The following is a 20,235-nucleotide window of genomic DNA, read 5'->3' on the forward strand; positions in this document are numbered from 1 at the left end:
AGGAGTGATGCTATTATATTCATGTTTCCCATGAAGTTGTGATCTATGATATAACTTTACTTCAGTATGTGTTATCTTGTCTTTTGAGATTACAAAAGATAGAACAGATCAGAAAGTCTTATAGTTTTACCTAGATAAACAAGAAAATTGACTATTTTGTTTTCTCTTTTGAAACTGTAAAAGGAAAATAGGTAATGTCCTTTCTTGTTAAAATTTATCCTTATGGGTATTTTTTCTTTTAGTCAGTTACTTTTTCATCTCAGCTGGGAACAAATATTCCAGAAAGACCACCCATTGAGAATTACATAGGCCGTCTTAATACGATCTCCCAGAAGAAAAACCTATGTGTAACTTATGAAGAATGTAAATCAAAGGGTGATGGGCGCGAAGGGTGAGTTGTTTTTCCTTCTGATTCACTATATCTAAGCAATAGAGCAGCCTTATTTTCATGTCTAACTTTCCAAAAATATCTGTCCTTTTTGGTACATTCTGCAGAGAAGGTTTTTTATGACCTTACTGCAGTTTGACTTCTTTGTAATGAAAATATTAAAATGCTTCATTGCTGAAGTCTGGGGACCCATATCCCACGATTGATCAAATCTGGGAAATCCTTTATTTCTGAGATCTCCCTGGATGTTTCATGCTGCAGGAAACCTAAGAGAGGTCAGGTGGTGAAGACCTTCCCATATCTGAGGCTGCAGTGGCTGTGTGAGAAGAGCCCTGCCACATGTATGGAATGAGTCTCTTTCCACCCTTGTCAAAATAGAGATATTTGCCTTTCAGATTTTATTGAATAATGTCATTCTCTAGACAAGTACTGTGTATTAGAAGGAATGGATTTAGGGAAGCTCCTGGTGGACCATAGGTTTAGGAAACCCTGGTCCAGTGGTTAAGACTCTAAGCTTCTAATGCAGAGGCCACGGGTTCGAATCCTGGTTGGGGAGCTAAGATCTTGTATGCTGTGTGGCCAAAAGGAAGAAAAAAAAGCACTTCCCTGGTAGTCCAGCAGTTAAGAATCCGCCTGCCAGTAATGCAGGAGAGTTGGATTTGATCCCCGGTCCAGGAAGATCCCACATGCCATGAAGCAGCTCAGCCCTAGCACTGAAACTGCTGAGCCTGCAGTCCAGAGCCTATGCTCCGCAGCAAGAGAAGCCACCAAAATGAGAAGCCCACGAAGCGAAAAAAAAAAAAAAACCCAACGCAGCCAAAAATAAACAAATAAGGACTGCGTTTTCACCCTAGATGGTGAGGGATACGATGAGGGGGAGGGATGAGAAGAACATCTCACCAGTGAGCAAAGACTTTGGAGATGAGGATGAAGAATGAATCTGAACTGGGAAAAGCAGAAAGGAAATGAGTGTGAAGAAGACTGTTTCTCAGATACAACCAACCAGTTAAATGAGAGAGAAGGACAAAAATTCTAAAAGGCGAATAGTCCCAACACCCACTTTAGGATACTGTTCTATGAATTTTACAGTTCACCCCAATGGCTCTTAGGCCAGAACCAGGAAGACAAAAATGTGATAGGATTCACTGCAACGAAAGAGTCAAAAGTGAATTCTGTGAGTCAGTCTCCATAAATTAAGAGCTGTTTTGTTTTCCTTTAGCTCACCTGTTTGGTTCCTTTGACCTAGTGCTTTAACATTTGATTGTTAAAGAAAAGACTGTTTAGGGAGTGCTGAAGAAAAACTGGAGCCACAGAAATAATCGAGTCCTTCAGCCCAGCTCCCTAATTTCCCTTCAGAGGCTAGTGGGGAAGACTCACTGGTAGAGTCTGTTTCCATCCACGATGAATAATACTGCCAAAGTTCTGTAGCACTACGTGGTAACCCCGTGATATAAATTGCCATGTGTGTTGCTTTGCCACCTTAAATATAGTTTTCTATAATTGTCCAAGGCTCCTTGCCTAACTACAAGCATCCTTATAGCTCATGAAAATTAAGTGACTTCAGCATGGGACTTTTGCATTGTGAGAATTTGCTTAGGTTTTTGTGTACATGAGTGTGGAGGGGGGAGGCATGCAGAAAATGCTAAAGTTAGAGCTGAAGTTAGATACACTTAGCCCATTTCCTCCCAAACACTGTCACCTTATTATTCTCCTGTAGAAGCCTCTACGGGTTTTATCATGCCAGTTGAACATCTCTGAAAAATTCATTAGGTCTCTTTCTTCTTTCTCTGCCTCCATGTCTTTTGACTTTTGGGGAATTTTAAAAAATCACCACTTGGTACCTTAATGCCACATCTTTCAATGAAGCAGCAAAGAGTTAGAAGTTCCCTAGAGAATGGAAGCTGGGCTATTAGCCAATCCTGGTTATTCTGGTAAACTGATTAGCCATCTTATTGAAAAAAAAATATATATATATATATTAAATCTTGCCTTTTTAAATATAGTTTTTATTTATTTAGTTATTTTTGGCTGTGCTGGGTCTTCATTACTGCGTGGGCTTTCTCTAGTTGCAGCAAGCGGAGGCTACATTCTAGTTGTCATGCTCATTGCGGTGGCTTCTCCAGTTGCAGAGTACAGACTCCAGGATGCGTGGGCTTCAGTAGCTGCGGCTGCAGGACTCTAGAGAACAGACTCAGTAGTTGTGGCACATGGGCTTGGTAGCTCCACAGCATGTAGGATCTTCCCAGATTAGGGATTGAACCCATGTTTCTCCTGCATTGGCAGGCAAATTCTTTACCACAATGCCAGCAGGGAAGCCCTTGTTGAAATTTTAAATTAAGTAAGATATGAACTATTAATCTATCTATTAAATTGGTGTTATATTTAGCCCTTTGTTAATATGGTTTTTTTTCCTGAAAACACATGAGTTACATTTACTGTTTTTCGGTATTTGGTTTAATACTCTATCATTTCCCCTAGGTTTTATTATATATGCAAAATTGGACAAGAAGAATATGGTAGTGGTGTGGGTTCCACTAAACAGGAGGCAAAACAGTTGGCTGCCAAACTGGCTTATGAAAAGATAGAATCAGAAACAATGGTATGTACTGCCTTGGGGTTTGATTTCTATATTTTAAAATTCTCTCTGAAGTTGATTTGAAGTTAAATGATATTTAGGTGATGCCAAGACAGCCAGTCACATAGCAAAAGCATTCCTTCATTCTGTGTCCCACCAATGAGCCCTGTGGCCGTGACGCTTCAGAAGGATCACAGTTCTCATGACAGCTCAATGTTTTTTAAATTCAGATCAAACATCCATAAAAATGTATTAATCCTGTATTTATGGCTGTGAATGTGGTCAGTGTGGGGAAATAAATGTGGGAGTTGGTTCACAGAGACTAAGCCACTCTAAGAAGTCATTTAGTTGTACTTTTAAATCTTTCAGAGAGCTGACCAGTCCTCTAATTGTTTCAGTACCGCATGTGGGGATGTTGAAAGAAGCTCTCCAGCAGTGAGTACATCGTAAGTATGGACAAACAGGTGTGACAGACAAATTCAGACTGCAGCCTGAAAGAGCAGATATTTGTGAAAATGTTTAATGTTGAAGGAGAATTTAGAAAAAGCAATTACTGATCAACAAAAAATAGGCAGAATTCATAAACTAATAGCTGTCCTCTTTTCTTTTAGTAGTTCTGAATCACCATCTGAAAATGGCTTCTCAACAACTGCATCAGAAAGAAGTGATAATAACGGTGTCACATTAAACAGCTCTTCCGTGTCTCCAGGGGTATAGTATTAGTCTCTAACTTTCCTAGTTAATCTTATTTTCCTTTGTGTTTCCCCATTTAAAAGTGACCTCCAGTACCTGTCATAATTTTTCAATTTTTTTTATGGTCTCTTATTAAATCAAAATATTTTGCAGCCTTTTCTCTCTCCTTTCTTTATTAACTCCCATTCCTCACATGCAAAATTTTTCTGCTCTTCACTCCCATCTTTCTCTCCCTACTCACCTTTGTATTTTTCATGTATTCCTATAATCTGGCTTCTTTTCTTCTATCAATTGGATGGTATATAGAAGGTTCACTCATAGATTTCTGCTCCTGTTTTAATAAATCAGAGCTAAACTTAAAAACTGAACTTAAAAATCAGATAATTTTTGTGGTGATGATTAGTGCTACCGAAGTATTATATTTATAAACAACTAGAAAGACATCCCTGGTGGTGCAGTGGCTAAGACTCCATGCTCTCAATGCAAGAGGCCCGGGTTCCATCCCTGGTCAGGGAACGAGATCCTGCATACTGCAATGAAGACCTGGCATAGTGAATTAAATAAATATTTTTTTTAAACTACAAACAAATCAATAAGAAAAAGATAAGCAACTCAGTAAAAAAGAAAAAATGTACAAAAGAGCTGAACAGACAGTTTAGAAAAGAGATACCCAAAGGGGCAACAGACATATGAAAAGATGCTTCACTTCATAATAATCAGGAAAATGCAAATGAGAACAATAGCTAGATACCATTTTAAACCATCTGGTTGGCAAAATTTGAGTCTGGCTCTTCTAAGTGTTGACACAGCTCTGCTCCTGTTGTACCTATTACGTGCTGTTACAGTAATAGTATATGTTGCTGGCTGATGTATAAATTGGCATTGACTGTCTTGGAGAGCAACTTGGCAGCGTGTAGCAGAGTTCAGGGTGTGCCAGCTGTATTGCCAGTTCTACTCCTAGATATGTCTTCTAGAGAAACACATGTATGTGTGCACAGAGATACATGTATAAGCATGTTCTTTGCAAAATTGTTTGTAATAGAAGAGATTGGAGAAAATATTTTCCATTTACAGAATGTCTGAGTTAATCATAATGCAGTCACTTTGCAAAACTGAGGCTGGCGGGTGATAGGAACTCAAGAAATCTCAGTCTGATGTTTGCACTCTGTGCCAACATACTAAAATTGTTAAAAAAAAAAACAACAAACAAACACCACGACCCCTACCAGAATAAAAGTGAATATGCTTGAAGAAGAGCTATATTAATTTTTGAGAGATATGTCAAAGACTCCTCTTTTTTGGCTAAATGTTAAAGTTAAATTCTTGATTTGTCCTAAAAATGTTTTAAACTAGATCCCGGGGCCCCATCTGTTTTCTTTCCTAGCACTGTGAGTAATTATAATGCGTAGTTTCTTGCTGAGATCTGCTGGCCAGAGGATCTTCTGGGAAGCCATATTCTATACCCGGAGAATCCGTGCTCCTGTAGAACATGCCCTGCAGTTCTGTGTGTGTGTGTGTGTGTTTTTTTTTTTTTCCCCTGTTGTGCTGCACAGCATATGGGGTCTTAGTTTCCTAACCAGAGATCAAATCCGTGCCCCCTGCTTTGGAATAGAAGCGCAGAATCTTAACCACTGAATCTCAGGGCTCCAACAATTTGTGTTTTTTGACCTTCTTATCATATCTGTCTTTGCTATAATTGATGAGAACATTGATGTAGACAAGTACACTGAAAGCAGGGCTTACTGAGAGCATATAAATTGATGAGGTTGTTAATCGTAAGGACAGAGAAATGTGGTCAGAGAACCATCTAGAAGTACAGGAGAAAGGATGGCCAAGAAAAGCAGGATACTTGACTTAATCATCTGAAACTATTTTCCATTTTCTTTTGTTATAGGACGGTTCCAGAAATAATTCCAGGAAGGTGAAGAGGTGAGTATCATCATGCATTGGACTTATTTAGAAATGAAGCTTTATTTTAGATCTAGATTATTCATCTTATTTAAGAAGTTCAGTATTTGTATTGTATGCCCTTATTTAAGTGGAGTTTCAGGAATTCAAAGCATGATTAAGGCTCACAGAAATCTTAAAATCTATGAACAAATAATTTTAAATACATAGAGAAGTCTTTGAACATATGCACACAATACATTGTAGACATAAAGGCCTGTGGGGCTATTGGTTGAGTAGTTGGTGAAGGGCATTGCTTTGGACAAGTCTGCAGAAGAAGTGGGCTTGTAGAGGTATTCTTAAGAGAAATGTGTTATGTGAATTCCCTGGTGACCAAATGGCTAGGACTTGGCACTTTCACTGCTGAGGGCCAGGTACAATTTCTGGTTGGGGGAATTAAGATCCCATAAGCCACATGGCACAACCAAAAAAAAAAAAAAGAGAGAGAAGTATATTATTTTGCAGACAAACAGGTAGGGTAGAGATGTTATCATAACTCAGGGAAGAAATAAACAATCAGATGTTCTGTAAATTAGGGAGACTTGGCTTCTTGAATGGAAGAGAAAAGCAAGGATGTGAATACAGTCAGCAGTGGGAGTAAGATGGCAGCAAGAGCTCTTGTGAGGCACCAGTACATTCTGAACAGTAGGTAACACTTGCAGAAAGATGACGCCAGACGGTGGTGTTCAGATGCAGAGAGGCAAGGTCTGTGTGTGAGATGATCAGGCCATCAGACTGATCCCGTGTTAGGGAGGAGGAGAATTTGTGAGACAGACTGTAAAAGAAGAGGAGACGTGACTTGCGGGAATAGAGTCAAAGAGCTGGGCTAAGAAGATGCTAAGGAAAAAGGAAATGAAGGTTGTTCCTTGTGAATGAGATGCAGACAAGTGTCATGGCACTGACGGTGTTGAGGGAGTCGGAGACTTAGAGGGCAGATTGTTGTGGTCTAACTCTGCAGTCCCATGGGCTGTGGCCCTCCAGCCTCCTCTGTCCATGGGATTTCCCAGGCAAGAATACTGGAGTGGGTTGCCATGCCCTTCTCCAGGGGATCTTCTTGACCCAGGGATCGAACCCTCATGCCTTGTGTCTCCTGCATGAACAAGTGGATTCTTTACCACTGCGCCACCTGGGAAGCCTGGAGGGAAGATAACAATTTGTATTTGTTTAGTTTTAGGTGGCATTTGGGCTTCTAATTGTAGGAGGCTTACCACCAGCAAGGAATAAATGACAAAGGAAACACAACCAGGATGAGAATTCAACGAGACAGATTTCCTAAGGTTTTGAGTCTAAAGGGAGACAAAGAGGCTAGTGGCATGCTGGCAATGAATGTGTTAAGGCTGAAAAACACAGCAAGAGTGAAAAATTGTTAGAGCACAGAGAACCCCATTGTTTCTAAAGACAAAGGTTAGCACTTGCTACCCTGCTGTTCTAGTAGTTGACTCATAATATGAAAAGCCTAGTGCATAGCATAAAATCCACTGTTAATAAGTAATATTTGATTTTAGTTTTGAATTTATGTGCTTCTCTTAACTTTTAGAAGTTTGGCGCCTACATTTGCCTCTCCTGTGAGGACCACAGAGAACATTTACAGCAGGGACTGCAGGTAAGAGGGAAAACCATGAGAAAGAAAAGGTATTTGTTTAAGGATACATGTACAAAAGTTTCTTAAGGGACAGTTGAACATCAGGCAGGTTAAGGTATATCTCTCCCTGAACAGTTTGTTTTAGCTCAGTCAGGCCCATAAAGGATCATTGCCTCATGGAGGAGTACAGTTTAGATGAGTTCAAATGGAATGTGGCGTCTGTGTGACACTCATGTGGGTTTCTCTGACATCTCTGGGAGATTTTAATATTGAAAGCCAGTATTTCTGTAAACCAGTAATATTTTTTCAACAGAAGTACTCCTGCAGGAATCAGAATAGATCCATTTGAATCTGTTTTCCATTTTCCAGCTTCATAGAAGATTTCACTTTGAAAAGTGTTCTTTTGGTGATCGATCGCATGTTTGGGTGTAAATAAAGTATCTTTTAAAAAGGAGGCCTGTTTGCAACAGAGGAACATCGAATACAAGCTTAAGAAATAATAAAGAATCACCAAATATTTGATAAGTACCTGATAGATATCTGGCACTGTGCTGGGCATCGTAGTTATAGCAGGAGCAGTAGAAACAGCCCCTGTCCTCCTAGAGTTTTTGTGGGGATGATAATTACACACTGACCAGATGTCTGAAGGAAAAGCCAGGATGTGGTTAGACACGACAGCAGGACCCTTGAATTTAGGGAGAGGGGTGAGGCAGGGCTTTCTCTGGGTCACATCTGTGGGGAGGCCTGAGGGATGAGTTAGCACAGGGCGGTGGGGAGCCCCTGGTACTCTGCGAAAGAGGAACACATGGGAAGGCGAAGGTGGGAAAGGTACTGTGAGCATCCGAGGACCTGCGAGAAAGCCGTGTGCTGGGAGGGCAGTGCCCAAGGAGTGGGGGTCCCCAGACGAGCCGGAGAGGGGACAAGGGCAAACAGGTGGCCCCTGGTGGCCTATGTCAGGGTTTTCTGGGCTTTGCTGAATGCAGGGGCAGGCTTGGGAAGCGTTTGGCCAATAGTCTTGATCAGACTTAGTATTTATCACACTGATTGCTGTGAGGATCGTGGATTGGAGCAGAGGAAGGGGAGGAGGTGGTGTGTCTTGTGAAGAGGGTTCGGTGGGAGTCTTAGTGGAAGCTTGGGCCAGTGGGGGAAAGTGGGCACACACCCGCAGAAGTGTTTTGGAAAGAAAATTGGCAGGTCTTAATGATGGAACGTGGGGCAGGAGAAAGAGGGGAAACCCAGAGAGTTGCAAACATAAGCAGGCTCGTTTCTCGTATAACAGCTTGGTGGTAGCAGGGAACACAGTGTGGCACTCTTTTCTAAAGTTTTATACTGAATAAAAGATTTTTTACCATTCTTTTGTGTAGCCAGGCGGTGACTGACTCCCAGGAGTGATCTGTTATGTTGGGATGGAAAGAGGGAAGAATTATCCTTTGTGATTCAAGAGTTTCTGTGAAATGGATCCTTCTTACTCAGAAGGGGAGAGTCCTGTTTGTTATACAGTCCATTTCACTAGCGCCTTTAAGGGAAAGCAGAAGGGTCAGAGGGGAGGAACAGAGGACATTGAACCTCAAAATAACAGCAGCATTTATCTCTCAAGGTTGGTCAATGATTTCACAGAAATAACACCAATTGGCTCAGGTGGATTTGGCCGAGTTTTCAAAGCCAAACACAGAATTGATAAGAAGACTTACGTTATTAAATGTGTTAAATATAATAATGAGTAAGTAGTAATATTTTATTTTTTTTAATGTGAACTTACACTGTTCTTTTTTACATATCTCTCTTCTTCATTAGTTGTTTTTTTTTTTCTGGTCCTCCTTGAAAATATCATTCATGAGGAGAATGATATTTGGCTTACTCTGAAATGACCTCACTTCCCTGTGGTTACTTTAATTAAAAAATGGATATACCATTGATTATCCTTGAGGCTATGTTGATGAGAACTACAGTTATAAACTCTTTTAGCTTAAGGTGACCTTTGAGTTTTTCTAGTCTCATCTCCTTATATTACAGAGGAGGAGAGTGAGATTCAAAGATGTGAACTGATTTGCCAAAGGTAAAAGCTAGTTGATAATTGTGCTGGTTGTCTATTATTGCGTAATACACCACTCCAAAATGCAGTGGCTTAAACACCAAATTGTTATTATCTCTTGTGGTCCTGTGAGTTGACGATGCTCACCCGGGTCATTCATCATGCATTTGCAGCCAGGGGTCATCTGAAAGCTTGGCTTGGCTGGACAGCGGAGATGGCTCTCACATGGCTGGCAGTGATGCTGGCTGTGGCTACAAGTGCAGCTGGCGCTGTTAACCAGGGCGCCTCCACCTGGCCCCTTTATGTGGCCTGGGCATTTCACAGCTTAGTTGTTGGGTTCTAAGAAGGACTGTCCCAGAGCAACTCATCCCAGAAGGGAGCAGTCTTGGAAGTTCCGCATCATATTGATTAAACAAAATCACTATGGTCAGCTCGAGGGAGAGGGCAAATAGACTCTTACTGCTTAATCTGAGGAGTGGATGCGAGCATGGGGAGAGAAGATATTAATGATGACCATCCTTGGGGCCTATCTCCTATGGTAATAAGGTAGAGATTTAGAACTTATCCTCTGGAATTCCAATCTACTGTGTTCCCACCATTACCCAATGCTTCCCATCTTTATTTTATGTCTTATTTGTGCCCCTCCCCAACCCCACCCCAATTATTGGATAACAGAACTTTAGGAAGGAAGACACAGAGGAAGGAGCTCTGAAACCCCATGTTCGCCGATCCTGCCTGTTATTTTCTGGCAGCTGTTATTATTTGTAATATGGCCAGACAGATCCCTCAAGGATCAGAGAAGGAGATGGAAAACGGATATAAGTGAAGGAAAATGACATAAGAAAAGAAGAAGCAGGTGTGGCGTCTTAGATGCTCTTCATCCAGTCAAACCAACGTATTGTTTGTCCCATGGACAAAGCCTTGCGGTTGAAATAACTTCATACTACTTGGCATCAAAACAAGGCTTTTTCCTTCTTCATTGTTTTGCTTACCAGGAATACTGCTATTCCTTCTATCCCATAACATTTTTTTAACGGTAATCCTTAATGATGATAAGGGTGCAATACCTTGAACATTTCTTGTGGCTTCATAGATTCAGTTCAGTTCAGTTGCTCAGTTGTGTCCGACTCTTTGCAACCCCCTGAATCGCAGCACGCCAGGCCTCCCTGTCCATCACCAACGCCTGGAGTTCACTCAAACTCGCGTCCATCGAGTCAGTGATGCCATCCAGCCATCTCATCCTCTGTCATCCCCTTTTCCTCCTGCCCCCATTCCCTCCCAGCATCAGAGTCTTTTCCAATGGGTCAACTCTTCGCGTGAGGTGGCCAAAGTACTGGAGTTTCAGCTTTAGCATCACTCCCTCCAAAGAAATCCCAGGGCTGATCTACTTTAGAATGGACTGGTTGGGTCTTCTTGCAGTCCAAGGGACTCTCAAGAGTCTTCTCCAACACCATAGTTCAAAAGCATAGATTGGTACAGCACAGTTAAAAATACACTTGGAGATATGCATCGAGAAGCATAAAAAAATTTATATGCTTTGACCTATGGATTTCCTATTGGGAACCTATTCCAAGGATATTACCCAGATTACAAGAAAAGTTATTCAAGTAGATAAAAATAACAATGTCATTTATAACAGTGAGAAATTAGAGCAAACAGAATGTTCAGCAATAAAGGAATGATTTAGTATGTTTTGTGCTCTCCTCTGATCAATGACTGTTTTGCGGTCATTAAAAGTGAGGGTTATATACTGTAAATATTTATACACACTGTGAATGGTACAATGCTAGAAGTTGCTTCGGAATAATCCAGGGAAAGATGAGGAAGTAGGTAAGAGTATACAGGAAATAAGACTGGCCAGGAGTTAATTACTGTTTCATCTGATGGCCAGTTAGGGGTTCATTCTACTATTTGCTCTACTTTTTAATACTTTTGAAATTTTACATTAAAATGTTTATACATGATGGTTAGGCAGATTGTATAGTAATAGGGAAAAATTTAAAGATAATATATGAGAAAATATTAGATAAATATATACACTATATCATATGTAAATATGTATATGAAGAAAGACTATAAGAAATCACCTAAACTCAAGTGTGTTAGGATTGTGTTAATATATGAGTAATTTTTTCTCTATTTTTACAAATTTTACATCATATAGAACTTTTCAGATTCAAAAAATAAGTTGCAAAATGTTTGCTTATCCTTTCTTATCCTTGAAATCTCAAATTTATGTACTCCACTTAGCATCAGTTCAGTTCAGTCGCTCAGTCGTGTCCAACTCTTTGTGACCCCATGAATCGCAGCACGCCATGCCTCCCTGTCCATCACCAACTCCCGGAGTTCACTCAGACTCACGTCCATTGGGTCCGTGATGCCATCCAGCCATCTCATCCTCTGTCGTCCCCTTCTCCTCCTGCCCCCAATCCCTCCCAGCATCAAAGTCTTTTCCAATGAGTCAACTCTTCGCATGAGGTGGTCAGAGTATTGGAGTTTCAGCTTTAGCATCATTCCTTCCAAAGAAATCCTAGGGTTGATCTCCTTCAGAATGGACTGGTTGGATCTCCTTGCAGTCCAATGGACTCTCAAGAGTCTTCTCCAACACCACAGTTCAAAAGCATCAATTCTTCGGTGCTCTGCCTTCTTCACAGTCCAACTCTCACATCCATACATGACTACTGGAAAAACCATAGCTTTGACTAGCATAGGACTGTCATAATTCTTACGTATGCATCCCTGCAAAGCTCCCACATTGTGCAGTGAAATTTCAATTTCTCTGCCTAGATCACCCTCTGTGTGTATTTTTGCCACGCACTGAAAATTTTGAATTAAGTTCTTCATGCTGCTTGGATTACCTACCCCTGCTGCCCAAATGTGGTTTGCTTTTGAAATCCAAAGTGATTTTAACACAACTCTACATAAAACATAATGGGTGATTTTTATTTTAGATCCAAAAAAATTTTACATCACTGATAGCTCACAAGAGTACTACCTATGACTTCTAGATTGTCTGAGGTTTGAAATAATTTTAATGACTGTTTTTTTTTTCTTATGTTGAGAGTGAAAACAGCTGATTTTTTTCTGTGTTCACTCTTTCCTTTTGAGAGGTGCTGGCTTCCATTCTAAACCTCAGTGTGGGAACCGTGGTAGCTGTTTAATAAGGGTATATTGGTGATTGTCTCCTATTGCTCAAGGTGTTTTGTTATTATCAGGGATGGATACTGACGCCTTTATGTTCCCTGTTTCTTTTAACTAGGAAGGTAGAGCGTGAAGTGAAAGTTTTGGCAAAACTTAATCATCCAAATATTGTTCACTACCACAGTTGCTGGGACGGGGTTGATTATGATCCTGAGGAAAGCTTAAATTCTTCAAGGTAACTAAAAATAAACTCTCATAGTCTTAATAGGAGGAGCGAAACTTGTTTACTGTGTGTGGGTCAGTGGATAAGGCCACTAATTCTTACATTTAATAATCATAACCAAAAACTCTGAGACACTGTCATGCCTCCATTCTGCAAATGAGGAGACAATGAATAATCTTTTCTTTGCTGCAGATTTGCTTTAAAAAATGTGTGTTGTTTTTTTTTAAAAACTGTCCTCTGTGGCTTCCCTGGTGACTCAGATGGCAGAGAATCTGCCTGCAGTGTGGGGGACCTGCGTTTGATCCCTGGGTTGGGAAGATCCCCTAAAGAAGCAAATGGCAACCCACTCCAGTAAATTCTTGCCTGGAGAATTTCACTGACAGAGGAACCTCGTGGACTACAGTCCATGGGGGTTGCAAAGAGTCACACAACTGAGTGACTAACACTTTCTGTGGTTTTTGAAATCTCAGGCTTAGGTTTCTTGACTCTGAAGTTTAAAATACAGACTTTCTCACGTGCCCTGACTCCAGTCCAGGTGGTAAATGCAGTCTTGTGAAGAAGGTTTGCACGTGTAGACGGTGCAACTGGAGGCCGCCCTCCCCCCACTGCTAACGCTCTTCTGCTCCGCTCAGCTGGTTGGCAGGGTGCAGTCATGGGATCCCTCCTGTGTGTGATCACACCACTCATGGTGCGGTGATGGGCAGTCTAAATAATTCCAAGACCCTGAGCGGTGGTGGGGGTACCCCCCGGCCCTTGCATTACTCATGTTTGTCTCTGGCAAGCCACTGCAAAAGGACTGAAGGGTTATAAAGAGCCTCCCTTTGAAAGTCACCCAGTGTTCCTTGGAGACAGTTCTTTCAGTGCAAACCTGAGGTCGTGGTGAGCCTGTTCATTCACCATCTCCTGGCTCCAGCCCTGTCTCCACACCATGTAATTTAGAACTGTATCATTAGTTTCAGAAGTACCATCTGCATATGGATTTCTTCAGCTTTTAGAAAATTCCTGGCTACCTTTTTTTATTTTCTAGCCAACATATGCTCAAAGAATTTAAATTAATATTAAAGCCAACTTAGTTCAGAAAAGAACAACTACCATGATTAGCGAAATCGGTCCTCCTTGCTGTGTGCTGTGTGCTTACTCGGTCAGTCATATCCAACTCTTTGTGACCCCATGGACTGTAGCCCACCAGGCTCCTCTGTTCGTGGGATTTTCCAGACAAGCAAACTGGAGTGGGTTGCCATTTCCTACTCCACAGGATTTTCCCAACCCAGGCATCAAACTCACGTCTCTTGAGTCTCCTGCACTGGCAGGCAGATGCTTTGTCACTAGCGCCACCCGGGAAGCCCTGCCTCATTGCTATGCCTCATAACAACTTTTGGCATTTCTCTTAGAGCTCCTGTCCATGCACTACTGCAGCAGCCCCTAACCTTTTTGGTGCCAGGGACTGGTTTCATGGAAGACAATTTTTCCATGGGCCAGGGAGAGGGGATGGTTTGGGGATGATTCAAGCATATTACATTTTTTGTGTTATTTCTGTTATTATTATATAACCTCCACTTCAGATCATCAGGCATTAGATCCCAGGGGTTGGGGCCTGCTGTACTATTGTTTTCTGCTTGTTTTTCCTTTATCTCTCTCCCATCAAACTATAATCCTCATGAGAGCAAGGCTAGTGTCTAACTCATTTTCTTATCTGTAGGTGCCTGTTCCGTGTCTTTTGCAAAATAGATGCTCAGTAGAGCAATGGTGAATTAAAATGTTTCAAAATTACAATATGTAATAATGAAATTTGGTTTTCTGCAATTCCGTCATATTTTTGTGTCCCTTCCTATCTATTAGCAAAGATAGTCAAGGACCTTCAGCGTTAAAGAACGGGAAGGCTGCTACTTTACAACTTAGCTAAACAATGCTTTGATATTTGGGAACTTATGACCTAAATAAAGAGTGGTTTATTATGTATTGACTCACATTTGTTATATTTAGATTTCTGTTTTGAGACGTTTGGCATTTTTAAGAAGGTGTCATTTTTTAAATCTAATGTTTAAGTGTATTTTTTAATAAATTTATTTTTATTGCTACTTCTACAGTGAATTTTATCGCAGATCAAAGACTAAGTGCCTTTTCATCCAAATGGAATATTGTGATAAAGGTACATTGGCGGAATGGATTGACGAAAGAAGAGGCAAGGATCCAGACAAACGTTTGGCTTTGGAATTCTTTCAACAAATAACAATAGGAGTGCATTATATACATTCAGAACAGTTAATTCACAGAGACCTTAAGGTGAGTGGAAAATGTGCTGTATTGGGAATTGATCAATAGAGTTTATTAATGTGAAAGTCTGTCTTCTTTAATTTTAGAATTGATCGACAGTCATGAGGAAATAACATCTCTGATCCTGTAAAGTTAGAGTGGATATAGCACTTGCCCCAGGTACCAATCTGTAGAATCAATCAGGAGGTTGCCAGGGCTGTAAACTTACTGAGACGCTGTGCTCTGCAAGAAGCAGCTCATTGCCCATTCACTTCTGGTCCTGTTTGTCTTCCTGGCTGATACCTTCACCCCGGTTGTAAACACTAACAGCGTTAGTATGCTGGACATTTCTGTGCACATAATTCTCATGCCTGGAACATCCAGTTGAGTGTTCTGTCTCTGCCTCTCCTGCTTCCCAGGCTTGTCTGAGAGGCAGAAGAGACTCTGGTGACTCTGGCTTTGGATACACAAATCTCTTAACCTTTTAAGTCATTATTCTTGACAGCAGTCACAGCCACTAAGTCCAGAGTCTAGAATTTGCTTGGCACTTGGTGAGACCTCTCTGCCCCATGATTGGAAAACTGCAGCAATGCAAACCTTGGAACATGCAGTATACTTTTGTATTTTCATTTTCTTCTGGCTTCCCAGTTTCTTTCACGGTCTAGATGAGCAGTTTTCCCACTTCCTCCTCAAAATCAGACAGAAGAGCTTTTCAGTCTTCCCTCGGCACTCTGCTCTGTTCCCTGTGATTTGGGTACAGTCATCGAAAACCTCCCATGCTGAATCCTATCACCAAAACTTTGCTCATGTGCTCACATGAGACACTCTTCTACCTGTCCCCTTTGGTCTTAATTTCTTTATGAGCTTTTCCTGGTCATTCTGGATCAGACAGAAGCACCTTGTCTATATGGACCTTGGGCTTATCCCACATGTCTAAAACAGCCAGGAAGGAGACACAAAGAAAAATGTTCCTTGAGAAAAATAAGCAGCCATGTACATAGTTGTTTGTTGGCCTTGGTAGGAAAAGATGGCCCTTAAGAGGTATTGCATCCTTGGTCTTCTCAGGGGCTGGATGTCTGATGCCTTCATATTGGGGTGCCTCTGGTTCCAATATCTCATTTTGCTAATAACAGTATCTGAAGGTATTCTTTGAAGTTGGAAGGATATACGGACTCCGTTCAAAAGAATACATTTAGAATGGCTGTACCTTCACTTTGAAATGAATCATCTAGAGTTAAATAAGAAATTAAGCACAATTATCTCTTTATACAATCATTTGCAAATAAATTATCTACTTACACAGTCATCTCCTCTACTCAGAGGTTTGGGTATTTCCTCCCAGGCCCTCATCAGGATGAGTTAATGAAAGTGCATAGTGCTCCCTCCTCCCACCACGTGGTCCACCAGTTCCCTCCTGTATCTGCCCTGCTTGTGCCTCTTGTCAGGGAGTCATCTTTTCTTGGGTCTGTAGAGAGTGTTTGCTCTATGTCTGCAGGTGCTCAAAGGTCAGACTTTAATACTACAGAGGCTTCTTTCATCTTTTTTAACTTGCTAACTTCACTGATACAGTTACTGCTTTTTCACATCTAAGAGAAAATGTAAACAAAGTGTGTGTGTTATTTTGTGATGCTTTGCAGAATACCTGCTGCTGGTGGCTTTGCCAGATAATGGTCTTTACTCAATAAAGCCCCTGTTCTATAAAGTCAGCCAGCATTTACCTTAAGAACTAGACCAAAGATGCTGGTGAGAGACACAGAGGTTTCTGGAGAGAGGGCTTATAGGCTGAGGAGGTTCAGTTTCTCAATTGCCCCAGTCTCCTCGGTCAACTTATTCTTGTGCCTCCTGGATAAAGTTTGTACCCCTTTTTTTTGCCACACCTTGTGGGATCTTTGTTCCATGACCAGGGATCAAACCTGGGCCCCCTGCAGTGGAAGCGCAGAGTCCTCATCAACAACCTTCCTGGTTTCATGGTCTTTAGAATATTAGTCAGTACCTTCTACAAAGCTGTGGAATTGTCATTCTTTTCTTCCTTTTTTTTTTTTTCATTGTGCTTAAAGAACTATGTGGAAAAATATATTTCAGTGCTAGGCATCAGCTTCCAGTTAACTTGGTAGCCTTCAAAGACAGAGGGGCTGTGTTTGTTCAGAAGTCAGAAGCCTAGGGAAATGAATATAAAGGAAGTTTCCAGGGAAAATTCTGCACATGGTGTTCTGCAGCATTACTGGGAATGGCCTCATTCTCAGAATCTCAGAATTGCAGAGGATCTTGAGGGTGTCTCCTTCAATCCCTTTCAAATGCTGGACTTGTGTTTGCAGTGTTTCCACCAAGTGGGTGTCCAGCCCTGTCTTGAATACCTTGTAGGATGGGGAACTCTAACTCCCATCTGTTGGACCACATGGTTACTATCTTCAGTTCAGTCACTCAGTTGTGTCAGACTCTTTGTGACCCCATGAATTGCAGCACGCCAGGCCTCCCTGTCCATCATCAACTCCTGGAGTTCACCCAAACCCATGTCGTATCAGGATATATTAAAAGCAAGTCTTGAGGTCGTTTCCATCCTCTAGTCCTGGATCTACCCCACAGGGACCAGGCAGGAGTGAATCCATCTTTGACTTCAGCTATCTGGAGGCAGCTATGCCCCAAGCTTTCTCTGCTGTCGGCTAAAATGTCCTGACTTCCTCAGCTAGCATTTTAAAGACTGATATTAATAAGTTTCCTGTTTTGGGCTACCTAGGAGAGGGTAAATGCCTTACAAGTAAATTTAAAAATAGCTGTTATGAAGTATGAATTGGATATGTGATAAAAGTCTGTCAAATTAGTACTTATAACATATTTTTTTCGGCAGCCAAGTAACATATTTTTAGTAGCTGCGAACCACATCAAGATTGGAGACTTTGGACTTGTCACATACCTGAAAAATGATGAAATGCGGACAAGTAAAAAGGGAACTTTACGGTACATGAGCCCAGAACAGGTGAGGGCCCCTTTCTTTCTGTCAGATACTTTTTGCCTCTTTCATTTTTTTAATTATAAAAATAACAGGTACTCATAAAATTAAAACAATACATAAGCAAATAGAATGAAAATGGGAAAATTACTATTACTCTTCCTTTTTATTCCTACTCTTCTCACCAGAGTTGATAGTTTATCCTTTTAGGTCATTTTCTTTGAGTTATAAAAAATATATAGATACATATATTTATGGAGACTTTTTTACATAAAAATAATAAATACATTTTATAAGGCTACTAAAAGTGATTCTGTGCCTTAATTTTTTTTTTTTTACTCAACAGTGTATCATAACCTTCCCATATCTGTACGAATAGATCTGACACATTGGTTTTAACAACGGTATTGTGTGCCAAAATGCAGATATACTGCAGTCATTTAACTATTTCCTGACTGATGGGAATTTATCTAGGCCATTTTCAGCCTTTTACATTTGGAGACAGGTTGTGTGTCTTCTTCCTCACCTTTGAGTCTAAAAACAAATATTTCTATGAGGATCAATGATAGAGTGAGATTGTTGACTACAATGACAGGTGCGTTTCATAAAAACATAGAGTGTTTTCAAGGTGTGTAAGTAGAAGTCAGTAGGGGCGGGACAGCTTCCTTTCACCTCCTGCTCTCTCCTGCATCCAGTGTGGTCACATTTTATTGAGGAAAGATTTATACACCGTAAAATTCACAGAGCTTAAATGTCTCTCTATATTTTTTTTAGTTCTGACAAAGGCATAGGTTCATGAAGCCTACAAGCCTCTGAGAAGGTAGAACAGTTTCCTCACCTTTAGACCCGTTCCCAGTCAGTCCTTCCTCTCCACTGCCCGGAGGAAACCAGCTCTCTGATTTCTGTCACCATAGATTACTTTCCCCTGATCTTGAGCTTCATATGAATGGGATCACATTGTATGTACTCTTCTATGTTTGATTATTCCACTCAAAGTAATGTCTGTTGAAGAACCTCTAGTTGTTGCTTTTAAATGACAGCAGATTATTCCTTTTTGTGGCTACTATTCCATTGTATGAATACACCACGGTTTGTTCATCCATTCTCCTGTTAATGGACACTTGGGTTGCTTCCACTTGTGGAATATTATGAATGAATCTGTGATAAACATTTGCATGCAGGTGATTTACTGGGCGCTTCACCTAGTGGTCTCATTAAACTCCACAGTCAAACTCTGAGGTTCAGACTATTGCTATCTCCATTTTAGGGTTTAGATTATTCCCACATTGATGGCTAGTGTATACAGGTGATTCAGCTGTTTAGTGACAGAGATTTGAACCTGGGAAGTCAGGGCCTACATATCTTGCTAATAAATGTACCTTGTTGTGTGTTATAAGGCATTTTGGTTAGATAATTTTTTGGCTTTAGAAGGCATGAATATTTATATCAGGTGAGTCACAAATATAAATTTTTTTTTCAGCTTGATTCTGTGAAAGACTATGGAAACGAAGTGGACATCTATGCTTTGGGGCTGATTCTTGCAGAACTTCTTCATATATGTCCCACTTTTTACGAAACAGGGAAGGTAAATACAATGTTACAGAAAGAATTAAGCAACAAAAATGATTGACCATCATATTCAAAGTACTGGTGCAGTTATTGACCTCACATGAGGATGGACTGGAGCATGTTAGTGTTGACTGCAAATTAAATACGAATATTTATCTCTTTCAAGTTTGGGCAGCCAATACTTTTTCTTGAAGACCAAACCTTTGGTCTTCTTTGGAAGGTGTGTGCATCTCTGTAAAATTGTATCGATGGCTTGCTTTGCATAAGACTCTGTGCTGAGCTCTCCAAGGGTTATGAAAATGAGGAAGGCTTGTTCTCCAGGAGCTTATATGTTATAAGGAAAGGTAACATAAGAGAATGCTATGAATGTTTTAGGAGAAGGCATGAAGTCTAATGGAAATAGCTAGGAGGGGGGCTTCGCCAGCTGCAGGGATTTAGGCTTCATGGAGGTGTTTAAATTGGGCTCTGAAGGATTGGTTGGCTTCCAGTACTCCAATTTAGAGAGAAGGTGATCCTAGCATGGAAAAGGATTGGGAAGAATATATTTGGGAATAGTTGGCAGTGTCATTTGTATGGGAGTGTATAAGTCAAGAAGTGGTTGATGGTCAGTGGTACTGGAAAGATACACTGGGATGAAATTAAAGCAAGAATATGGATTTCTTATGAAGACAGTGGGGTGGCCACTGCAGGCAGCTGGATATCCTAGTCTGAAGGTCAGTAAGAGGGACTTGTCTGGAGTTGACAGCCTTCTCCCCTGTAAGGCAGGGATATTGAAAATACCTTGCAGAGGGCTCCAAAAAGGATGCAGGGAGATAATTCATATGATGCTCCTAAAACTTCAACATGCTGTAATGATCAGGATGGTTCTTAAAGGGGGTGGTGGGG

At 40.9% G+C, this 20,235-nt stretch overlaps 1 protein-coding gene across 8 annotated transcripts in view; it reads left to right on the plus strand.

The window, feature by feature from the left end:
- EIF2AK2 (eukaryotic translation initiation factor 2 alpha kinase 2) overlaps positions 1–20,235 on the plus strand; it is a 34,789-nt gene that overhangs the window by 11,735 nt on the left and 2,819 nt on the right. For 5 of the 8 annotated variants that reach the window (XR_011255740.1, XR_011255741.1, XM_069583544.1 and 2 more), the window contains 11 exons: positions 243–391; positions 2,867–2,987; positions 3,333–3,409; positions 3,575–3,674; positions 5,551–5,585; positions 7,141–7,206; positions 8,783–8,905; positions 12,477–12,593; positions 14,669–14,864; positions 17,680–17,808; positions 19,262–19,366. Coding sequence is in view for 6 of the 8 variants with exons in the window: in XM_069583544.1 (XP_069439645.1) it covers positions 243–391; positions 2,867–2,987; positions 3,333–3,409; positions 3,575–3,674; positions 5,551–5,585; positions 7,141–7,206; positions 8,783–8,905; positions 12,477–12,593; positions 14,669–14,864; positions 17,680–17,808; positions 19,262–19,366 (1,218 nt within the window). In the remaining 2 variants the exon portion in view is untranslated. The remainder of the gene's footprint in view (positions 1–242; positions 392–2,866; positions 2,988–3,332; positions 3,410–3,574; positions 3,675–5,550; positions 5,586–7,140; positions 7,207–8,782; positions 8,906–12,476; positions 12,594–14,668; positions 14,865–17,679; positions 17,809–19,261; positions 19,367–20,235) is intronic. The other 3 variants (XM_069583545.1, XM_069583548.1, XM_069583549.1) reach the window with 1 other exon arrangement.

Source organism: Ovis canadensis, chromosome 3, assembly GCF_042477335.2.
Source record: "Ovis canadensis isolate MfBH-ARS-UI-01 breed Bighorn chromosome 3, ARS-UI_OviCan_v2, whole genome shotgun sequence".
Taxonomy (NCBI): Eukaryota; Metazoa; Chordata; class Mammalia; order Artiodactyla; family Bovidae; genus Ovis; species Ovis canadensis.